General features: G+C 36.4%; 1 protein-coding gene across 1 annotated transcript; it reads right to left on the bottom strand.

Moving 5' to 3' along the window:
• Positions 1-35: 35 nt before the first annotated feature.
• Positions 36-18,534, bottom strand: LOC145604559 (stromal processing peptidase, chloroplastic-like). Its single transcript, XM_081660451.1, has 26 exons — positions 18,381-18,534; positions 17,974-18,264; positions 16,664-16,907; positions 15,321-15,562; positions 14,419-14,617; positions 13,477-13,524; positions 13,260-13,367; positions 12,946-13,134; positions 12,567-12,866; positions 11,350-11,451; positions 10,631-10,765; positions 10,310-10,534; positions 8,131-8,334; positions 7,850-8,017; positions 6,851-7,000; positions 6,366-6,503; positions 5,398-5,625; positions 5,168-5,314; positions 4,894-4,999; positions 3,367-3,499; positions 2,691-2,811; positions 2,534-2,614; positions 1,776-1,877; positions 1,483-1,633; positions 1,047-1,208; positions 36-475 (listed from the first exon to the last, which is right to left on the bottom strand). Exons 2-25 carry the CDS (start codon positions 18,162-18,164, stop codon positions 1,105-1,107), a joined length of 3,816 nt encoding a protein of 1,271 aa, XP_081516577.1. The 5' UTR covers positions 18,165-18,264; positions 18,381-18,534; the 3' UTR covers positions 36-475; positions 1,047-1,104.
• Positions 18,535-18,870: the final 336 nt, after the last annotated feature.

Raw genomic sequence — 18,870 nt, 5'->3', positions numbered from 1 at the left:
ATATACACAAGAAAGGTAAAAAAAATTCTTGCAAGTGAAAAGGGCAACTGGTCGAGGAAATATTATGTTGAATATACACAAGAAAAAATCATTACATGAATGTTTCTATTATGATTATTCTTTGGCCCAATTCTTGGTGACATTACTGACAAAAATTAATCAGGCGACAATGAATACAAAAAATTACAAACATTATAAGGGGTTGTACTATTGACTATAGTACCTAATGAAAAGCCTACTGTATGATCAACTAAACAATCTAGTTCCTTCATATTCTTGTATATTTTTATTGGAGAGTTCGAGGAAAGTTAAATTGGAGCCACAGTCCAACAATATTGGTTCAATTGCACTTTGGCACCATGAATGCCTGTCTCCTTCAAATGGTTCCCATTGAAGTTAAATTTGAGTGAGCAACCGATCCTTTGACAGCAATCAGTAGATACGCAATTATCCACTTGATAGAACACCATTTAACCTGGAATACATATCAAGAGGTATTAGAGCTATGCACGTATCAACAAAATAGTTTGGCTATGCACGTATCAAGAGAATATAAATGGTCAGATATGAAATACCAGTGTTTTTCCCTGATATTATTTCTCAAGAGTATACTACACATTAACACCCCCCAAGTGAACAAAAACATACTAAGAGTATATGGGTAAATCGTAAAAACTAAAAATTAAGTCTTAGCTCTGCAACCATAAAACTCCCCAGCGCATCAAGCATGTCATTCAGCCACGACAAAAAATTTAAGATTAACATAACGAGCATCAAATAGAGATCCTCTTAGAAATTCTCCAGGGGGCAAAAAACTAAAGAGAAAAACAATTAAAGGTCATTTTGTTTTAAATGATCCACAAGGCCACACCCACACAGCAGAAAGCCAAGTAGCCAATTCACAGCAGGGAGATAAGTAATCTGAATATATGACTTAGACTACTGTCAATATAATAATAGGTTAAGACTGGTAAACAAGGTGTGGAGAAAATCATAAAGGTATGTAAACCAGTTGCATATTATTGATAAGAAGGCCAGAAAAGTACCTATACCAAAGTAGGGCCCACAGACCTTTTATAACTCAAATCAACTAATTGACTGGCTTCATGTAGTTGGACGTGTCATCGTTGATAGCCCACGCCCCCCGATAGGCAAACCTCCTGGAAGCCCTCCAACCGACTCTTCATCATTTAATAAAAGTGCTGCATCTATGTATACAAAAAATTCTTAATGAGTTATCAAAACTACACCAAATTAATCATTATAATAAGAAATACAGCATTTTTACATAGATCAATGACAACACTAATTTCTATGTTTGCATTGACATGTCAACAGTTTCCAACCAATTGACAGATTATTAACATTCCTGACTACTACACCCACCCACCCACTCCCCCCCACCCCCCCCCCCCCCCCTCTTTTTTCACTCACCAAGAAGATGGATCATTAAATTAAAAATAAAAATTAAGTATTATCCACCTGAAATTTCTTCTCCAGCCTGTGCTCCAGCAATACCAATACATGAATACAAGGAATTCTCATCCACCTTCAATTGCTCGTAGGCAACATATACATCCTCTATAGTGGCAGCCTCGTAGAGGGAGGTCAGATCTTTTATGCATGATAAGCCCTGAATGTATATCAGATGGGAGGGAAACAGGAGATCAAGTTATATCAGATTTTCAAGGGACCAGCTGATATAAGGAAATAAAAACAAATTACTTTATAGACTGAAATAAAGGGATGCAGAAAGGTAAGTATAGGCATTTTACCTTCCTTGGGACAGACGATGCTTGCAAATGAGCCAACAACCCAAGCCAGTACGCATTTGATTTGATCTCAGCTTCATGTTTCATCAATAAGGTCCTCTTTGCCTGTAAATCAAGTTCATTATATGGATTTGAGTTGACATTGATAACAAGGCCAACGGCAGCAGTCCAATACCAACAAAGACACGTCAGCGGAACAGACATGACCCACAGGCACACATAAGCAAATGAAAGGGAATAATGGGACAAAAAGACAACATTCTTTCACCCCTTCTATTCTGAGAATGCAGCCGAACACCTGTTTCCAATTATTACATGTATTTGACTATTACTTTTTAGCCACTAAGTCCATAAATAAAACAGAATCTAGCTTTATACATCTATAATCAGTAGTAATCAATGGCAATGTTAGTGGTGGTGGAAACATCATTTGAGAGTGTTTCAATGGAATAAATGAAACTATCTGAATGAGAATTATGGCTTGCAACAAAACGAAAAATGATCCCAATATAATTATTATAAACTGAAGTAAAAGCATAAAGTTAATTTTCCTGGCTATATGGTTTACAAATTCAAACACCACCACAAGACTCACACATCAGACAAATAATTGAATACACTTAAGTGACCAGCCCTTTCCCTCACTAATTTTCCATTGTACATCTCTGCCTGCTTTCTTTGATATAACCCCACCCAACCCAATGAGAAGAAAATTCCACAAAACAGATATAAGTTCACATCAAGTTTGCAAAAATACTAACCCTGTCCAGCTCCCTTGGAGCTATTCTGTTGCTATGCAACCCCCTGAGCACATTCTTGCAAGCGTCAACAGCTTTATGTACCTGAAAATATGTTTTATTAAAGAAGTCCAAAAAAGTCTCTATGAAAAAGGATGCATTGTCTGAATCAAGTCCACACCTTTCCAGGAGTTGATGTCACAGAGATCACATACCACCCGAAATTTAGCCTATCAAATAAATTCAATTCGAAAGACACGTCGTATGTCAAACCCAGAGAATCCCTTACTGTTGTGAAAAGCCTGTAAAAGGTAACCAAACGCACAAAATGAAGGTGATGCAAATTACAGTTGAACACTCAAACTACATAAACCAGAAGGCAGAAGAGTGAGAATTGAAATCAGGGAGCCAGAAATTGGCCTAGTCCTCCCGTAGTGTGCACCTAGTGCAAGGTATGGAGGGTCTGAACTCTGCAGAGCAGCATAGCCATACCGATATCAATATAAAATAACATAATCCCAGCCCCCTGTTCCTAAGGCGGAGGTGGCTGCGATTAGATTGACTCATGGACAAAAAAATTAAAGCATCTAGCTCTAAGCAGATTTTACAAAACCAAACTTTACTTATAGCAATAGCTACAGCAAATAAGTGTCCTCTAACAAGAGGCTGAGCAACATCAATTAGCCTCACTTTCAGAAGAATTATTACGGACAAAATATATCAGCCAAAGAAATCATGATAAACTAACCACCATTGCAAGTGGTGAGATCATCTGCAACAGCTAATTTTAACTTTAGCCAGAAAGACGAACATGCTATCTTATGAACAAAGATTGAAGACCCTATCCAGAAAGTTACCTGGAATTTACAATCTCTGCTAGCAGCCCCATTGTTATGCCAAAGAAGAGTGGATGGCCCCGAATTTTGCTCTGCAGCTCCTTTACATCATTGGAGTTGTTAGATGGCAATGTCTCAGATTTTGATAGCTCGCCTACAACCAGGTCAAGGATGATTTATTAAAAAAAAAAATCTAAGTAATATAGATATTTATCAGAAGGACAAAAATGATAGTCAACCAAAAAACATGTACACATCAGGACACACTTTCATAATTCCGAAGTAAAATTTGCACAAATCTTCAATAAAAATATCAATTCATGGCTCTTAACATTATAAGGTGATCGGAGCAGAAAATGCACCATATAATAGTTTGAGTACCATTTGATGTTCGGCGTATAGAAATTAATACCATCTCAAAGGGCAGCTATAAAATCTATACTTGTATATCAAATACAAAAATCAATACCAACTACTTTGATCTACACTACACTTATTTCCACTGAAGTCAAAACATTCACAACTATTTGAGTTCTGAATTATAATGGATTAAATTAAAATGGAACTTTAAACAACTACATTTCCAATTTACTCTAGGGTGAAAACAGTCCTTACATATGAATTTCAGGATCGAATAAAAACAGTCATCTGTATATTGTTGGAGCAGGGATAAGGTTGTGTATGTCCAATATCCAATATCCCCACCCCCCAGGGAGGAAAAAAAAAAGCCCACTTACGGGTTAAGGCATGAGCTTCTTTACAGGCGTTGGAGAAATGCTAATGTTGATGGCTACGTACCACTCATTTGACAGTTGACCAGTCGAATGACACGATCCAATATCCCCACCCCCCAGGGAGGGGAAAAAAAAAAAAAAAAAAAACCCACTTACAGGTTAAGGCATGAGCTTCTTTACAGGCGTTGGAGAAATGCTAATGTTGATGGCTACATACCACTCATTTGACAGTTGACCAGTCGAATGACAAGATCCATACTTGACGATTATGAGATTGCAGGTCAAAACTATATTACTTCTTCTGTCCCAGATGAGTTTTTACTTCTTTCTATTTTGGGGAAGACGCAAAAATCCCTAGTTTACTTAAAAAAATATATATATATTCCTGCTACTAAAAAGTCATGGTCTTCCCCCACTAACTCCTATGACATCTAGTATTTGATAACATATAACCCTACTATGTCCTTTCACATCAAATTAATTAATAATACTACAATTGATAATCAAACAAATAATCACATAAAACAATAAGCCATGATAAGTATCAATACTAAACAGAGACGAAGAGAGTAGTTGACAGGTTATGAATCATGAAAAGGTAAAACAGTGCTGGTTACAGAAATCAAAAATTCAACAGTGTTACAGAATAGACTACGGTAAAAGCTATAAGGAGTAGTATAGAACTAATTAGAGCACCCATTAAACATCTTTGTAAGAATTGTAACAGAGTTCTTGCCATTGTAGATTCCAACCAAGTGAATGCCAGGAAACAAAGTCAACACTTAAGCACAAAGACCAACAAAAAAGGACTTACCCAGGTTTTCAAAAAGGTCAACATTATCAACTGTGATGCCCCATCTATTTGGTGCAGGACCAGCAATATAGGCACAAGCCCTTTCATCTGTGTCTTTTATGTAAACCTGCACATATGATAGAAATTCAGTTCAGTGACCAAGACAATCTATTGTTAAGGACAATGCATGCATGACTACACCAAGCTTCAAAACAAACAAGAAAAACTTTGATTGCAGCACTACTGTCTTAAAACTGGGGTACAAGTTTATCAAAATTGACAGATTTTATCTAACCTGCTGAAATTGCATATCGGATGGTGGACGAAATATAATAGCATCACAAATCTTCTTCTCAAATTCACGAGTTGCTCTAACCGTACCAAGGTAATCAAGAATACAAGATTCAATCTCTTCTTCTGAGAAGTCTCCAACAATACTGACCTGATTATTTGAGGAAAAAGGGCACGCTTTAAAGAATGTTTCAGACACTTTGTAATCAGATTTTATGCCAAGAGAGAGGTTACCTCCATATTATCACCAACAAACTGATTCATTACAGCCTCTTTCACTGACTGCAATGTTAAATTCTGCAATGATTCTGGTGTAGGTTCAACAAACCGTTCATCTCCATTCAACATTGCTATCATAAGCTTATGTGCTGTTGAACGCTCCAAACTTTTAGGAATTGACCGATAATAAGACATGTATAACTGTCTTGCTCTATCAAACGCATCATCCAACCAGACGCTATGCTGCATGTCAACGAGAATATTAACAGTGACAGCAATATTAATGGCATTGTAGAAATCAGAAGCAGTATAGCAGCCTAATGACTGAGTTGGCAGGCAGATTTCTAGTAACAAAGTTTATCTACTGGATCCTATGCCTTTCTTCTGGGTTTAACTGCTAAGAGCTGGATCTATAGGCAATAGAGTATAGCCTTCATCCAGCCCAGTCTGATTCCTAGCCACATTGCATCTTACATAGGAACCTAGTTAAATATTGGAATTTTACTAAGGCAAGTTACTAAGATGAATAATCAACATGACATACAAAGAACAATACCTTGAATTTTACACTTTAGTTAATAATAAAAAATAAAGAGCTATTCCTCATTCTATATATTGGTCAAATGCTACTAACTCCAATAGAACTGGTTGCTACCAATAATTCATCCTACATTTTTGACAACCAAATGGCTTGGAGATAACTAGTCATAAAAGCAAGACTGGTTGAATCAGGCCAGTGGATAGACAATTAAAGGAAAAGCCACCTACAGCACAAGCACCACCACTACCAGTATGATCCAGCTCACAAGAAGGCCTGAATAATTCTAGAAAAACACAGCATTTCCCAAATCAATCAAGACTAGATGAACTAAATCATTCATTTTGAAAGCAAGTTAAATGCTCCCAGAAAAGCAAGCTAAACCAGGCAATAAACAAGACAGAACAAGCCAATTGATTGGAAAAGCAAGAACTATAATAAGTACCTCAAGAACCATGTGTAGCAACTGGAAGGCAGCACGCATTCCATTGTCTCTCAAAGTAAAACGGAATTCCATGCATATAAACTCCTCAGTAGATTCCAGAGAGCAATTTATCAGATGATTCACACAGAAAAGCTCTACCTGCCACAAGATTATAAACATTACATAACATTCTTATTGATGAAGCAATGTTACTTGAACAAGTTAATATGGCCTAAAACTCCCCCTAAAATGCTTGATTGATACAATACTCAATAACTTGTTTTCAAAGGTTATATGAAAAATTTGAAGTTCTTGTAAAAGAAGTGGGGCTAAAAGCGCATATTTTTCGGTCTTGCTACAATACATATCCCCTACTTATTCAGATTTAAGAGGAATATTAGACAGCAAAGTACAAGCAACATAAAACCACAATGAACATGCCATACCCAGAATTATCAATGTCTTACAAGGATTTAACAAAACCAAAGATATTAGATGGACACTACCTGCTCTCTAGAGAAGTTGCCAACACGGCCACCCTCACTGAGAGTCCGAACACCAACAACAACAGACCCCTTTTCATCTGAGCTTTCCATGGCCCGTCCACCACCAACTATGAGCCGCATGACACCACTCTGGCTTTCATGTCTTGAGATCTGCCATGACAATGAATTCAAGCACATATAACTATACAAGTGAGAAAGTAAAAACAACATCAGCAAATGCAAAAGGCTATCAATCAAACCAAGCGAAAGCAGGGTAATGTGAAGATGAGAAAAGAAATTAAAGCATGCAAACTCCTCTCTCACCAAACAACTTGAAATTATGAGTTCCCTTAGAGAATGCAACTATTATTCTATTTAATTTTATTCTTCCATTCTGATATTTCTTTACATTTCTATATATTATTTTCCTAACATTTCAAGCAGGTAATAAGAAATCCTAATAACCTGTACTTTAGAATGAGAATGACACTAGGCAACCAGAATTTTTCCTATTCTCAAGAAGGTAAGCCAATTCTTTGGAGCTTCAAGAATTTGAAAAAGGAGCACAATTCACTATATAGTGTCTACGAGATGCTATGGAAAAACTGTCATACAAAGTAACCTGCTTTCTACAAGGCAATATATTTTTCTGTAAGAACTGTAAGAAATTATACTTGATCAAATCTACACCAGTAAAAGTGCATCAAGAGGACAGGGTAGCCTTACAAACAGACAGAAATTCAGAACTACAACACTACCCAATTCCTTTGCATCTCCCAAATTGAGTAATTTGGGAATGTCTAGGCCAACGAAAAGGCAACAGTAACAAAACCTATGTAATACGGAGTCTAGATCTCATGTACTGATGTACACATCCAAATGACCTACAAAAGCCGTATACTTAAAAGGCCCGTTATATCAAGATGCTTGTAGTGTTTTGGAGATTACACAAATGCTATACAAAAGTCTGTACTTGGCAGAATCATGCTCAAAATGAATCATGACATGGCGAAGTCATACCTTGTAATTTACAGGAATACCGTTTAAAAGACGGCGCTGAGTGATTCCTGTCTCTCTGTCATATAATTTAGTGCCATCTGCTGCGTCCAGTGGTGCGAATGATGGATTGCGTAGCAATTTTAATTCTTGCAACTGTGAAGAAGTTATGAGATCTTTTGGCACCTCAAGCTGGGGGGAAAAAAAGCACAGAAACAACAATTGAATCAAGAAAGCAATTTAATTTACAGACATCACATGTTGAGTTACAAAAAAGAACAAGAATATGGTTTTAAGGATTGCACCTCTGGTTCTGCCTCAATGGGTTCCTTCAATCCTGATTTTATAGCTTCAGATACTTCACTTGGTGATATCTTAAATTCAGTTTCACCAACTCCATCAATATGCACTTTTTTAGGAACACAAGCTACAATTGCTGCAGGAGCAGGGGCAGTTGGTTTTCCAAAATCAGCAATAAATTCCAGCACTTCAGCACCAATTGAATTGACCTAAAAACAACAGCACAAATTAGTCTATGGAGGTCTTAAATTTATACAAAATCTTGGAAATATCAAAGGATAGGATAAAAGCCTCAACGACGTGTAACTGAACCATCTCCTTATTAAATAAAGCAAGAGAATTAACAAGCATCCACAGAACTGGCATAATTTTAAAATCTTACTCCAACCATCCCTCACTTATTGTTGAGATACAGATATACTGGAATACCATACCTTCTTCTAGACACTTCTTTTAAACATGCTTGCAAAATAGACCAAAAAAATAATAAACATGTAAACATCTAATCATGAAGTACTCCATGGCTATGGGAAAGAACTAATACTGCATACCACAGCAAAAGCAACATCACTCTAGGATCAAGAGTTGCATATAGGACATAACTTCTAAAGTTAGACCTCAGGATATAATTCAGAAACTTTTATAAAATACAGCTGGAACCCTGAGACGCATAATGAATTCAGATGAAATTCAACTAAAATCCACATCCATGGAAAAAAATCAGCATAATTTGTAAGTCAAATTCGAATCACATATTATTTTACTTACTATTACTAATAGTAATACACTTGCTATTATATTAATGTTAAATATTTCTGTTTCAACTAGATGTCAATTTGAATTATGTAACCAAATATATAAGGCAAATACATAACAATTGACAGTAAATTTGGACTTTGGTCTTTTAGATGGTTCATTTAATCACGCATATGCAACTAGAGAATCCAAGATCCGCCACATCAAAGTCATACATCAAACGGAGTTTTATAAGATGTTCGAGTTCCCCTTATTCATATGCTGATCTGCGAGTCCATTTCAGAGGCTATTTGACAAGGCTGCCCCCCAAAGTCACATGATAAAAAGATAAGATAAAGAGTTCCTTACCTGTCGCAGTATTTCAGGGATCACCATTATACTGGTCAACCAAATCCCACGGCTGTAATTCAAGATACAGATAGGCTATAAGCCTATAGGCTTAATTCACGAATTTCAAATAAGAATTGAGCCTCAAGGTTTACCAAATCCAAGGTCACCTGCTATGACAGTAGCATGTAAGGCCTAAAAGTAACAGCATATAGAAAAGAGTGCCTAGGCAATGAAGGTCAAGAGGTAAGGTCCAACGCTTCATTGGGATAGGAAAGGCGATTTAAAAAGGAAGCAGGGGAGGCACGCCCACAGTGCTCAAAAACTGCCGTTTATCCATCAAAACATTTAATTTTGATTAGCTGTGTGTCACTTCAATGAGGTGCATGCCTCGTGGCTGCTCTAGAAGCTATACTTGTGACTGCGAGGCACCCAGCCCCCCCCCCCCCAACACACACACACAAAAAGGACAAGTCCTGACAATGATGTCAAAAGATGGCTCCCACCTTCCCCAAACTATTTTCACATGTGGCTTGGGCATGAAAACTAAGAGTAGTTAACGAAATATAATTATAATATAGATAGAGAGATTGCAAAGAGTAAGAGGACAAATTAGGATGGAAAAGGAAAAGGGATTGATTTATGAAAGAAATATTTAAGTATACAACCCAAAATGGAAGTACGGAAGAAAATTTTATATGGCCCAAAAAAAGGAGGCTTTGCACCATTCTTCAACACCTACCCTTATAGGTTCCAACTACCCCACAATTTGAAATCCAGTAAACCAAAAATCCATATGCAATTCATTATTTGTTATTCATTCCCAAGATGGCCAACTCACAACCCAGTGAGATTTCTAGCAAATTTCGTCATTTGTTAAGTTATCCAACTCAATATAACTCAACTACATTCCGCATGTATCAATATTGACAAGTGCATGGAAATAAACATAAAGGGCCAGCAGATCAGAAACAAATCGGGTATAAAAGTCATTGCTTAATTTTGTTAAACAACTGAAAAGTGTGTCACGTATTAATTAGCACAATTCAGTTTGTGATTTGAAGGGGGGCTAGCGAATTAGGAGATAAAACATAAGAATACCTCTTCAAGGGTAATTGTTCCAGCAACACCAACCAAACACTCATGACCTTGTAGCTGGTCCATCACTTTGTGTCCTAATGCATCACTTTCCATAATAAAATCCAGATTGTCCACAGATGGCACATTATCAATCATTGCAGCCAAATGTTCACTATCTTTCAACAAAGCATCCCTATAGCGAACTAATTCACCCTTAGTCACACCAAATTCCTTAAGCCTTCGGACCTGCAACCAGAATGAAAACACTACTGATTTACAACTTGAAATTTTTTGAAGAATATGCATGGTTGCACAGTCAAACTTGAATAACAGAACTCAAACCTCCTGAACTGCAACTTTGATTGCATTTTGCCAATTTTTAGGTTCTGCAGTAACTGTAAGAGTAGTTACAGTGCAACCTTCTCTTCCAGAATCACTGTGGTCCAATTCAATCGCAGTGAAAGGAGGATTTGAACTCTGTACATTTCCAATGATAATATGAGGGGAGAAACAAAGTAATTAAAAGGCAAAAACAACCTTTCCAAAGGCTACACTAATGTACAAACATTAGCCAAGAATAGAGATAATCTGAAACGACATTGACTAGATACAGTCAGAAAAACAAAGCAAAACAAAAAAATTGACAAAACCCAAAGATCAGTATAGTACAAAAAGCATAAGCAAAAGGTTGATTTCAATTTTTAAGTAAAGAATACGTTTGACACAACCAGTAACAAATCAAATCCTTTCTAACTCTAAAACAACTCCATAAACTTTGCAGCACTAGAAATTCGATCAAAGACGCATTGCTCATTTGCTCTGCCTAGAGTTTAATGTGGTGCCCTATGCAGAAATGACGAAGTCAAAGCGAACTGCAAATGCACTGAATTGGTACCATAAAGGTTAAAGAGCTCACACGCATCTTTTTGTAGCAATCATAATAGCACAAATTTTTCAAATATAAAAAAATTTCTCAGCAAATGACAACATTAAAACCACGGGTTGATTCATAAGAGTGAGACATCAAACAGTGAAACAGCTGAATATTTAGATTAATGCACCTTGTATCGAGTGTTAATCCTGAAATGCAAGGCAGAAAGAACGATCCTCTTCATCAGTACATTTCGTAAATCACCATACGTCTGAACTTTATTCACGGGAACCTGCAACATAACAATAGTGTGTAATCAATCAATCAAAGCCTTAATCCCATAAGTGGGGTCGGCCATAACAATAGTGTGTAAGTGAGAAAAAATAGGAAGTCTGGTAATAAGTATTAGAAGCTAACAAAATTTTTCATTCAAATAAGCTTTCCATTTTACATTCAAAAAAGACTACTGAAAGCGCAAAAATGCAGCTTAATAAATTATAATAAATAAAATGTTTGTCTATCATCCGTTATTAAGTAAACACCACCTCAACAAATTCTTAGCAAAATGCAATCACATTTGCCAACTTTAAGGTGATGTAGAATAGACCTTGGTATTGGGCAAGTAGAGTTGGATCAGTGTCGGTGCAAGTCAACAACAGGTCAACTTGTAACGAGTCAAAATGGGTTACATTAGAGCTGTTCGCATGTTAATAATGGGCGGAAAAATTAACAAGCGAGGAAATTGAGTAATGAAACAGATAAAAGTACTACTGAAGTAGTGAAAATGAAACTATGCAGGTAAATTAAAAGATATATACATCATATCTTTTACAAAAGTATTGCTCTGACAAAATGGCCTTAATATAATCATCTCTTGCGGTTTGTGTCAAAAAAAAAAAAAAAAAAAAAAAAAGTATTGGGCTATTGACCCAGACAACTAAAGACCTTTTCCATTGAAGGCCTGTCCAATTAACCCTACATCCATTGGTTTACCTAGCCCATTAACAAGGTCTAATGAATATAGTTATGTTCATACTAATATTCATATTATTCTAACATATTAAAATTTTCCTCCCACTCTTCACTCTCCAGAGATTTGAACAAGATATGAAATAGTTGCTGGTTCAGCTTTGACCTTTATGCCAAGAGACTCCAGCGGCTATGGAGATAGGCACTAAGTCTATCGTTCAGACACATGAGCTGTTATGTGTTACCAATTACCAACTGGGTGCAACAGTTTGAGTTTAATGCCAAGGCATCAGTTATCAGACTGCTGAAGGATATTAGTAGTATATGATATAAAAGGAGCAGAGAAAGAACCATAAAAACAAGGTACACAGAAAGAAGCACACAGGCAATTCACATTAGTCTTAAAACGTTAATTGGCAGACAATATGTTTTCAATACCTTGCAAAACATATTAAATGAAAAATTCTGAAGTAACTCGTGTTGAAATATCTGAGGAGGATCAGATACGCAACCGGTTCCAGGTAGAGACCAATTGTGCTGGACAGGAGGACGTACTGCATGTCTTTCCTTTTTAGTAATTATTGGCTGATCAGAACTTGATGACTTATCTTGAGAAGCTCCTCCAAGGCCAACTGAGAGCTTAGGCACTAGGAAACTAGCCATCGCACCAAATGCGTTAGGCGTTGGAGGTGGGGAAGCCTCTGTTTCATTCTCCAAGCCAGTCTGGCTAAATACAGCCTACATTTTAATCACAGAGTGACATGAAACCCATAGTCTGAAAGAGAAACAAAAAACACAAGATATGTTACCCTCTCACCTCAATTTGGTAAATTGTTTTCGAGATGTTATCGATATCCCCAACAATATACAAAGTAGCGTTTGCTGGAAAATACCAGCGCTCATGGAATTTTTTAATTTTATCAACATCCCACTTCTTGATCTGCTCCTCTAAACCTATAGGAAACCTTCCGCTCAATTTGTTCTCGGAATGCAAATGTTGTAGAAGCTGGATAAAATGAAATGAAATTACACTCAAGAATTTAAAAAAACAAACAAAACAAAACAAAAAAAAGAACTACCAGCAAATACAAACAGAAAGCATCTAAACATAAGGCACCACCCTTAACACACCTGGCAATCAACACGATATTCTATAGTATTCATCATCTGGAGTTCAGACAATATTGCACGCCTTTCCTTTTCAACCCTTGATGCAAGAAATTTAGGGTGGAAAGCTATCTGCATGAAAGACATCATACCTTACTTAATCAATGAATAAGACCACTTGAAGGGGAAAAAATATATATTATAAATGTAGGAAAATTGTGCCATAATGCCAATAACTTACCTCGTTTAAAGCATCAAGAACAAAAGGAAGTAAGTCGCCATCAGAGTCCTAACAAACACCACAAACATATAGTTAGTGTGTATACATATGTGCATATTAATGTAATAGAGGCCAGATTTGGCCAATAGCAATGAGCATATAGCATATGTGGTAAGTATTTGACAATTTAGCAATTTAATAAGGTAGCATAACCCAGTGGCTCATGGAAATGCCAGTCTAACTGAATATGCTCTTAACCAATCACTTAAAATAGTCACAATAGGTTAACGCAATGTGATTTTTGTCACACACCCTCCAAGTTGGAGGCACTTAAGGCTAACTGTATAGACATGTAATTACTCTTGCCACACACCAACAAAAGTTTGCCGCCATAATTACAGCAGAACTCCATAAAAGTTCAGCTACGCCTAATAATATAGGCAAAAAAAAATCTAAGTGTGTTAAATCTAAACCACACCCAAAGTCCAGAACCTAGGCCAGTAAAAGGAAAAGGGATTGGAGGAAACTAATCAGCAAAATTTAGCAGAGGTAAAATGATGGTGTTACTTATTTTGCTATCTTTGAACATTTACAGAAAGTATTAATGAAGCTACGTGAGATTGTGCATAAGGATTGAACTTGGCAATACTCCAAAACAAACATAAATTTCCGCATGTGATTTGACACCTCTATTTTACACATGTAATTGGACACCTTTGCTTATTTCCTCACATAATTGGACAGCTTCTCTAATTACATGCAGTTAAACAAGAATACCTCTACAGGGAAATCACCAAAGTGCATAAAATTTGTGTTATTACATGCAGTCAAACAAGAATACCTCTACAGGGAAAGCATCAAAGTGCATAAAATTTGTGTTATCAACCAGATCAAGAGCTGAAAAACCCATACATTTTATCATGCCACAATCAAACAACAATGTCTGAGACCAAAGCAACAAACCTTAGCATGAGTTGGAGAATGTATATGAAAGACTGTGTGGTGGAAGTCTGTGTAAGCATTAGACCTTGCTCCAGTACCAAGCAACTTCTCACGCTTCTTACTTCCAAGAAATGCAACATGTTCTATCATATGTGCAATCCCTTGCTCGTCATCCTCCTCATCAATAGACCCAACATGAACTTCCATATGTGCTTCAAACCTGTAATCAGGATGATAACATTAGAACTGCAGGTTTATGAAGTAGAACAGGGCTAAGGCTTATTGAGTTGTCGTGATTCTACATTGAACACTGGTGTGTTCTTAGTCTACAAGATGAAGCCCATTACACCAGCATCAAACTTAGTACAACCGCCATTAGAGGGAAAAAGACAGTGTGTGTGGAAAATAGATGACTTGTAAATTGTAATATTGGCAGGACTACATCTACAACCCATATCAGGTTTGTTCAGGCCTCACAAAGAATAACAGCTTCCGTAATCAATGTTATGGAAGCAACTTGCCCGAAAAAAGAAAAAGGAACAATAAGGGAACCTTTTTTAATTTTCAGTTGTAAGTTGCCTATTGCTATGCCACCTACTACCATAATTGAGCAAAGCAAAGTTTTATAAACTCATGCAGGAGTGTTGATTGGTTAACACAATAGTTAAAAGTCAAAACATCTTCAAATCAAGCACTTAAATGTTGTCTCCAGTATATATGAAGGCCTTAGGCCTAGAGCCACACACTAGCACCTCTTCCGAATTCCCATTCTAATCACTTACAATATAATAGCAACCACACCATTTATTTAATAACAATCCAAAATTGTAACTTTGAAGATTATCCAGAACCCACAACAAGAAGACATGCATTATAAGAACATGAATTGGGGAAGGGGAATCTATGATTTAGGTGACAGGTACCTGTTTGGTGGAACTTTATTAGGCAAAATTATGTAGCGAAGTCCATTTTTCAATTGTCCTCGGTATAGCTTGGGGTGAGATGGAAGTTCAGAATTCAAAGCTTCCTCTACCTCCACTCTTCTTACTTCAGGATCCAGAAATTCCAAACCTGACTTCTCCAGTGTTCCCTCTGAACAGTTTGTGCTAACTGCATGTGGTTCATCTGGACCAACAGCCGAGCATCGAACATGATGTTGCTTCAACTAAAAATACACAAATTTTACATGCGATGAGGAACAATATCATGCATTGGTTACTATATCCTTAAATTAAGCCACATTTCAGCAATTGCCTTCATGGCACAGTATTAAGCCAGCACATAGAGCTTATTTCTCAAATATTATTTGACGATTGGATCCCTTGTAAATCTTGTAGTTGGACAAGCGTTCGGTGACATAAGATTTCACACAAGTTGAAGTCAACAAAAGAAACTCACCAAATAATTATAACCATGATAAAATTGATGCAACTAAAGATTCAACTAGAAAGTAGAAATATACAGGTCAGCAATCAATAAAATTCTGCTCACAGCATAAGCAGTGCTTTCATGAAGAAACTCTATGCACTTGGTCAAAAACAGGAAAACTTTCCTAGGGAGAATGACAGTAAATTCAGATGAGAAGCCAAGAGACCTGAAGTCTGTACGAGACAAGATGGAATTGGATTTGGGTTACGGTTCCTTCAAATAGCAATTTTTCTGACAACATTTTAGACCTCAAAATGAGATGATAATTTACTGAAAAAAAGGTGGGGGAGGGGGGGATAAGTCCTTCCATGGATAAAGGTATCTTCTGTTTTGCATATTTAATATTTGAATAAAAAAAATAAAAATAAAAAACATGTAAGCATTTTAAGTCAAACATGGAATCCCACTAGTGTGAGTTATGGTTAGTTGGAGTTAATGTCTTGCAATGAGCACTCACTGGCACACATAATCCAAGGTTGCAAAATAGAATCTGTTCATATGAAACTATTAATATGGAAAGCACAATTCCTGTGCAAGTTTCTGATTGAACCTAAAATCCAAGCTGAAGTTCCAGTTCCAGCATTTACAAAACAGCATCTATTGATATGAAACAACTCATACAGAAACCACGGTCCTTGTGCACATTTCTGATTAACAATTTGGAATCCCCTCAATTAATTTATTCAGTGATTATATTAATAACCAGTTCCAAACAAGTGCAGCACCAAAATAGTTCATAACTGCATATTATGTACCACCAGAATTCCCAAATATTGCTTAGATGACAGGTTTCCCAAGCAACTAATCAAGAAAACATAGTTAAAAGAAGCTTACTTACACATGCAATGTCAGGCACATTCTTTGACAATGGAAACGTTGATTTGTCTGTTGAAAACCTTGAACTAAAACTCTTCACAAATGACCCCCTTCTGCGACGGGTGTGGTTGCAGCATAGGTACACTTGATCTCTGGTTGAAGTTGCCAAAGGCCTCTGCTCCATAAGAATGAAACCTTTCTGCCTCAGCATATTATTACTCATCTTAACCGATCTAGATACAACAGTTCGACCATCATTGGACCACCTTCAACCATATGAAAGTAAAAAAAAAAAAAAAGAGGTATAATGTCAGAATTAATGAACTAATACACAACCTTAGTAACTTACACAGTGCAAAGGACTCCAAGAGCATGTTATAATGTCAAAAGTACACAATATTCAAAATGAGACAATTAGTAACATCAGAATGGGAAAGTTGTTTATGAAATTTAACCCCCACCCCCAATACACTCAAAAAACCAAAAAGGAAGGAGAAAAAGACAAGGAGAAATAGAAGCTGGTTTGAAAAAAGAAGAGGAAAGAAGAGAGGGCAATAGGGCATTACTTGACATTGACATGGACTATCCACCTAGCCCATCGGCAACTTTTTTTCACAACAAGCACTCACGTTTGCTCAATCTCTTCCAAAAGTTGTTTCTAATACAAAATTGTTGTCTTACTCTCAACTCTCAGGCCTCGCATATTCTGTACTTTACCTAAGGAGGACTACATCTTGGATAACAAAAACAAGCCAACAACAAGAAACTTTGGTTATCATCCACTTTGCAGGCTACTTTGTTTCCTGGTCTAATATTATATCTAATCGGTGGAATTTGGAGCTTCGCTTGCCTAGAGATCACCTTTTTTCTATTCCAACTCTAAGTCTAAGTTACGGATCATAGATAAGCAATAGAGAAAAGGAACAACAGATTCTGAATAGTATGTAATCTGTATATACACTTATACATTTATTTAAGCATGTCATGTAATTGATACTGAGTTCTCCAAACTGAAATATATTACACTACACATTTTACTGCCTTCAAACCTCAGTACTATATAAGTTATATCTTTGAATTTATGCACGCATACACAAGAATTTACAGGTTTCTTTACAAGAATTACATACACCGTAGCATTAATCCAAAACTAACAAGTAACGATGCATTGATATTCCGACGACAAAAATTCATTTCAGTAAATGTCACGTAACACAAAATTATACTCCTAGTTCAATTTGCATAAGTAAAAGTATTCAAAAATGCAAGTGCCACAACCTAATAGTAGTAAAATGAACGATAATACTTCAAGAAAGCTGGAAACAGGTATACCTGCACTTAGAAAGGCGAAGCGCAGGGCGACGAAGGCTCAACCGAGAGCAACTAGGGTTAATTGAAGAAGGAGACCTAGAAATTCCAACAGAAACAACATTTTTCGAACTACTATTAAAATCATCCCCAAAATTATTACGAATTTGAAGTTTCGAAACGCCGCCAAGAACAGCAGAAGCTGAAGCCGCCATTGTTAAACCTCCAATACAAAATCACCTTATTATTATCACTAATTTCCACCAAAATTACACGAAATTCAACACTATCTCGTCAAAATCTCCTCCTTAAGACCTGCAAAATTAAGAACACAATCGAATTAATTCAAGAAAAATCAATCGAATTAATTCAATAAAATCAATTCAATTAATTCTTGAAAAATGAAGAAGTAGAGAGAGAAAGAGAGGTACCGGAGGAGAGAGAAAGGAGATAATGGTGAGGGAGAAGAAGACGTTGAAGACTGGGATAGTTTGAGTAAGTTGTTGTGAAAAGAATAATACGGAGTAAAACAAATTATAAAATGAGAAAATGAAAATTAATAGAAAGAGATTTTTTTGGTTAACAAAAAAATGGAGAAAAAGAAAAAATGGGAAAATAAAAACGATGAGGCAGTTGTTGTTTTGAGTTCACGTATTTGGCGGTTTCTTAAGCCGTAATGTAAAAATCTCTTACAGAATTGCGTGGCTCTATTTCCATCTTCATTTTCTTTTTTTGGGTTGTAAATAAAGACAAGAATGGAAATAAAAATCCTTTTCCAAACATGATTTGTGGAGTTTCGATATAATTATGTGTATATAAGGCCCTTTTTTTTTTAGGGGAATATATAAGGCCCTTTTGTGTTCGAATTTTATTTTAATTACAAAAATATTTAATAAACTGAATTTAGTGAATGGATTGTTG

This window comes from Chenopodium album, chromosome 2, assembly GCF_948465745.1.
Source record: "Chenopodium album chromosome 2, dcCheAlbu1.1, whole genome shotgun sequence".
Taxonomy (NCBI): domain Eukaryota; kingdom Viridiplantae; phylum Streptophyta; class Magnoliopsida; order Caryophyllales; family Amaranthaceae; genus Chenopodium; species Chenopodium album.
Note: the sequence above shows the minus strand (reverse complement) of the source record. Positions and strands in the feature narration are given on the sequence as shown.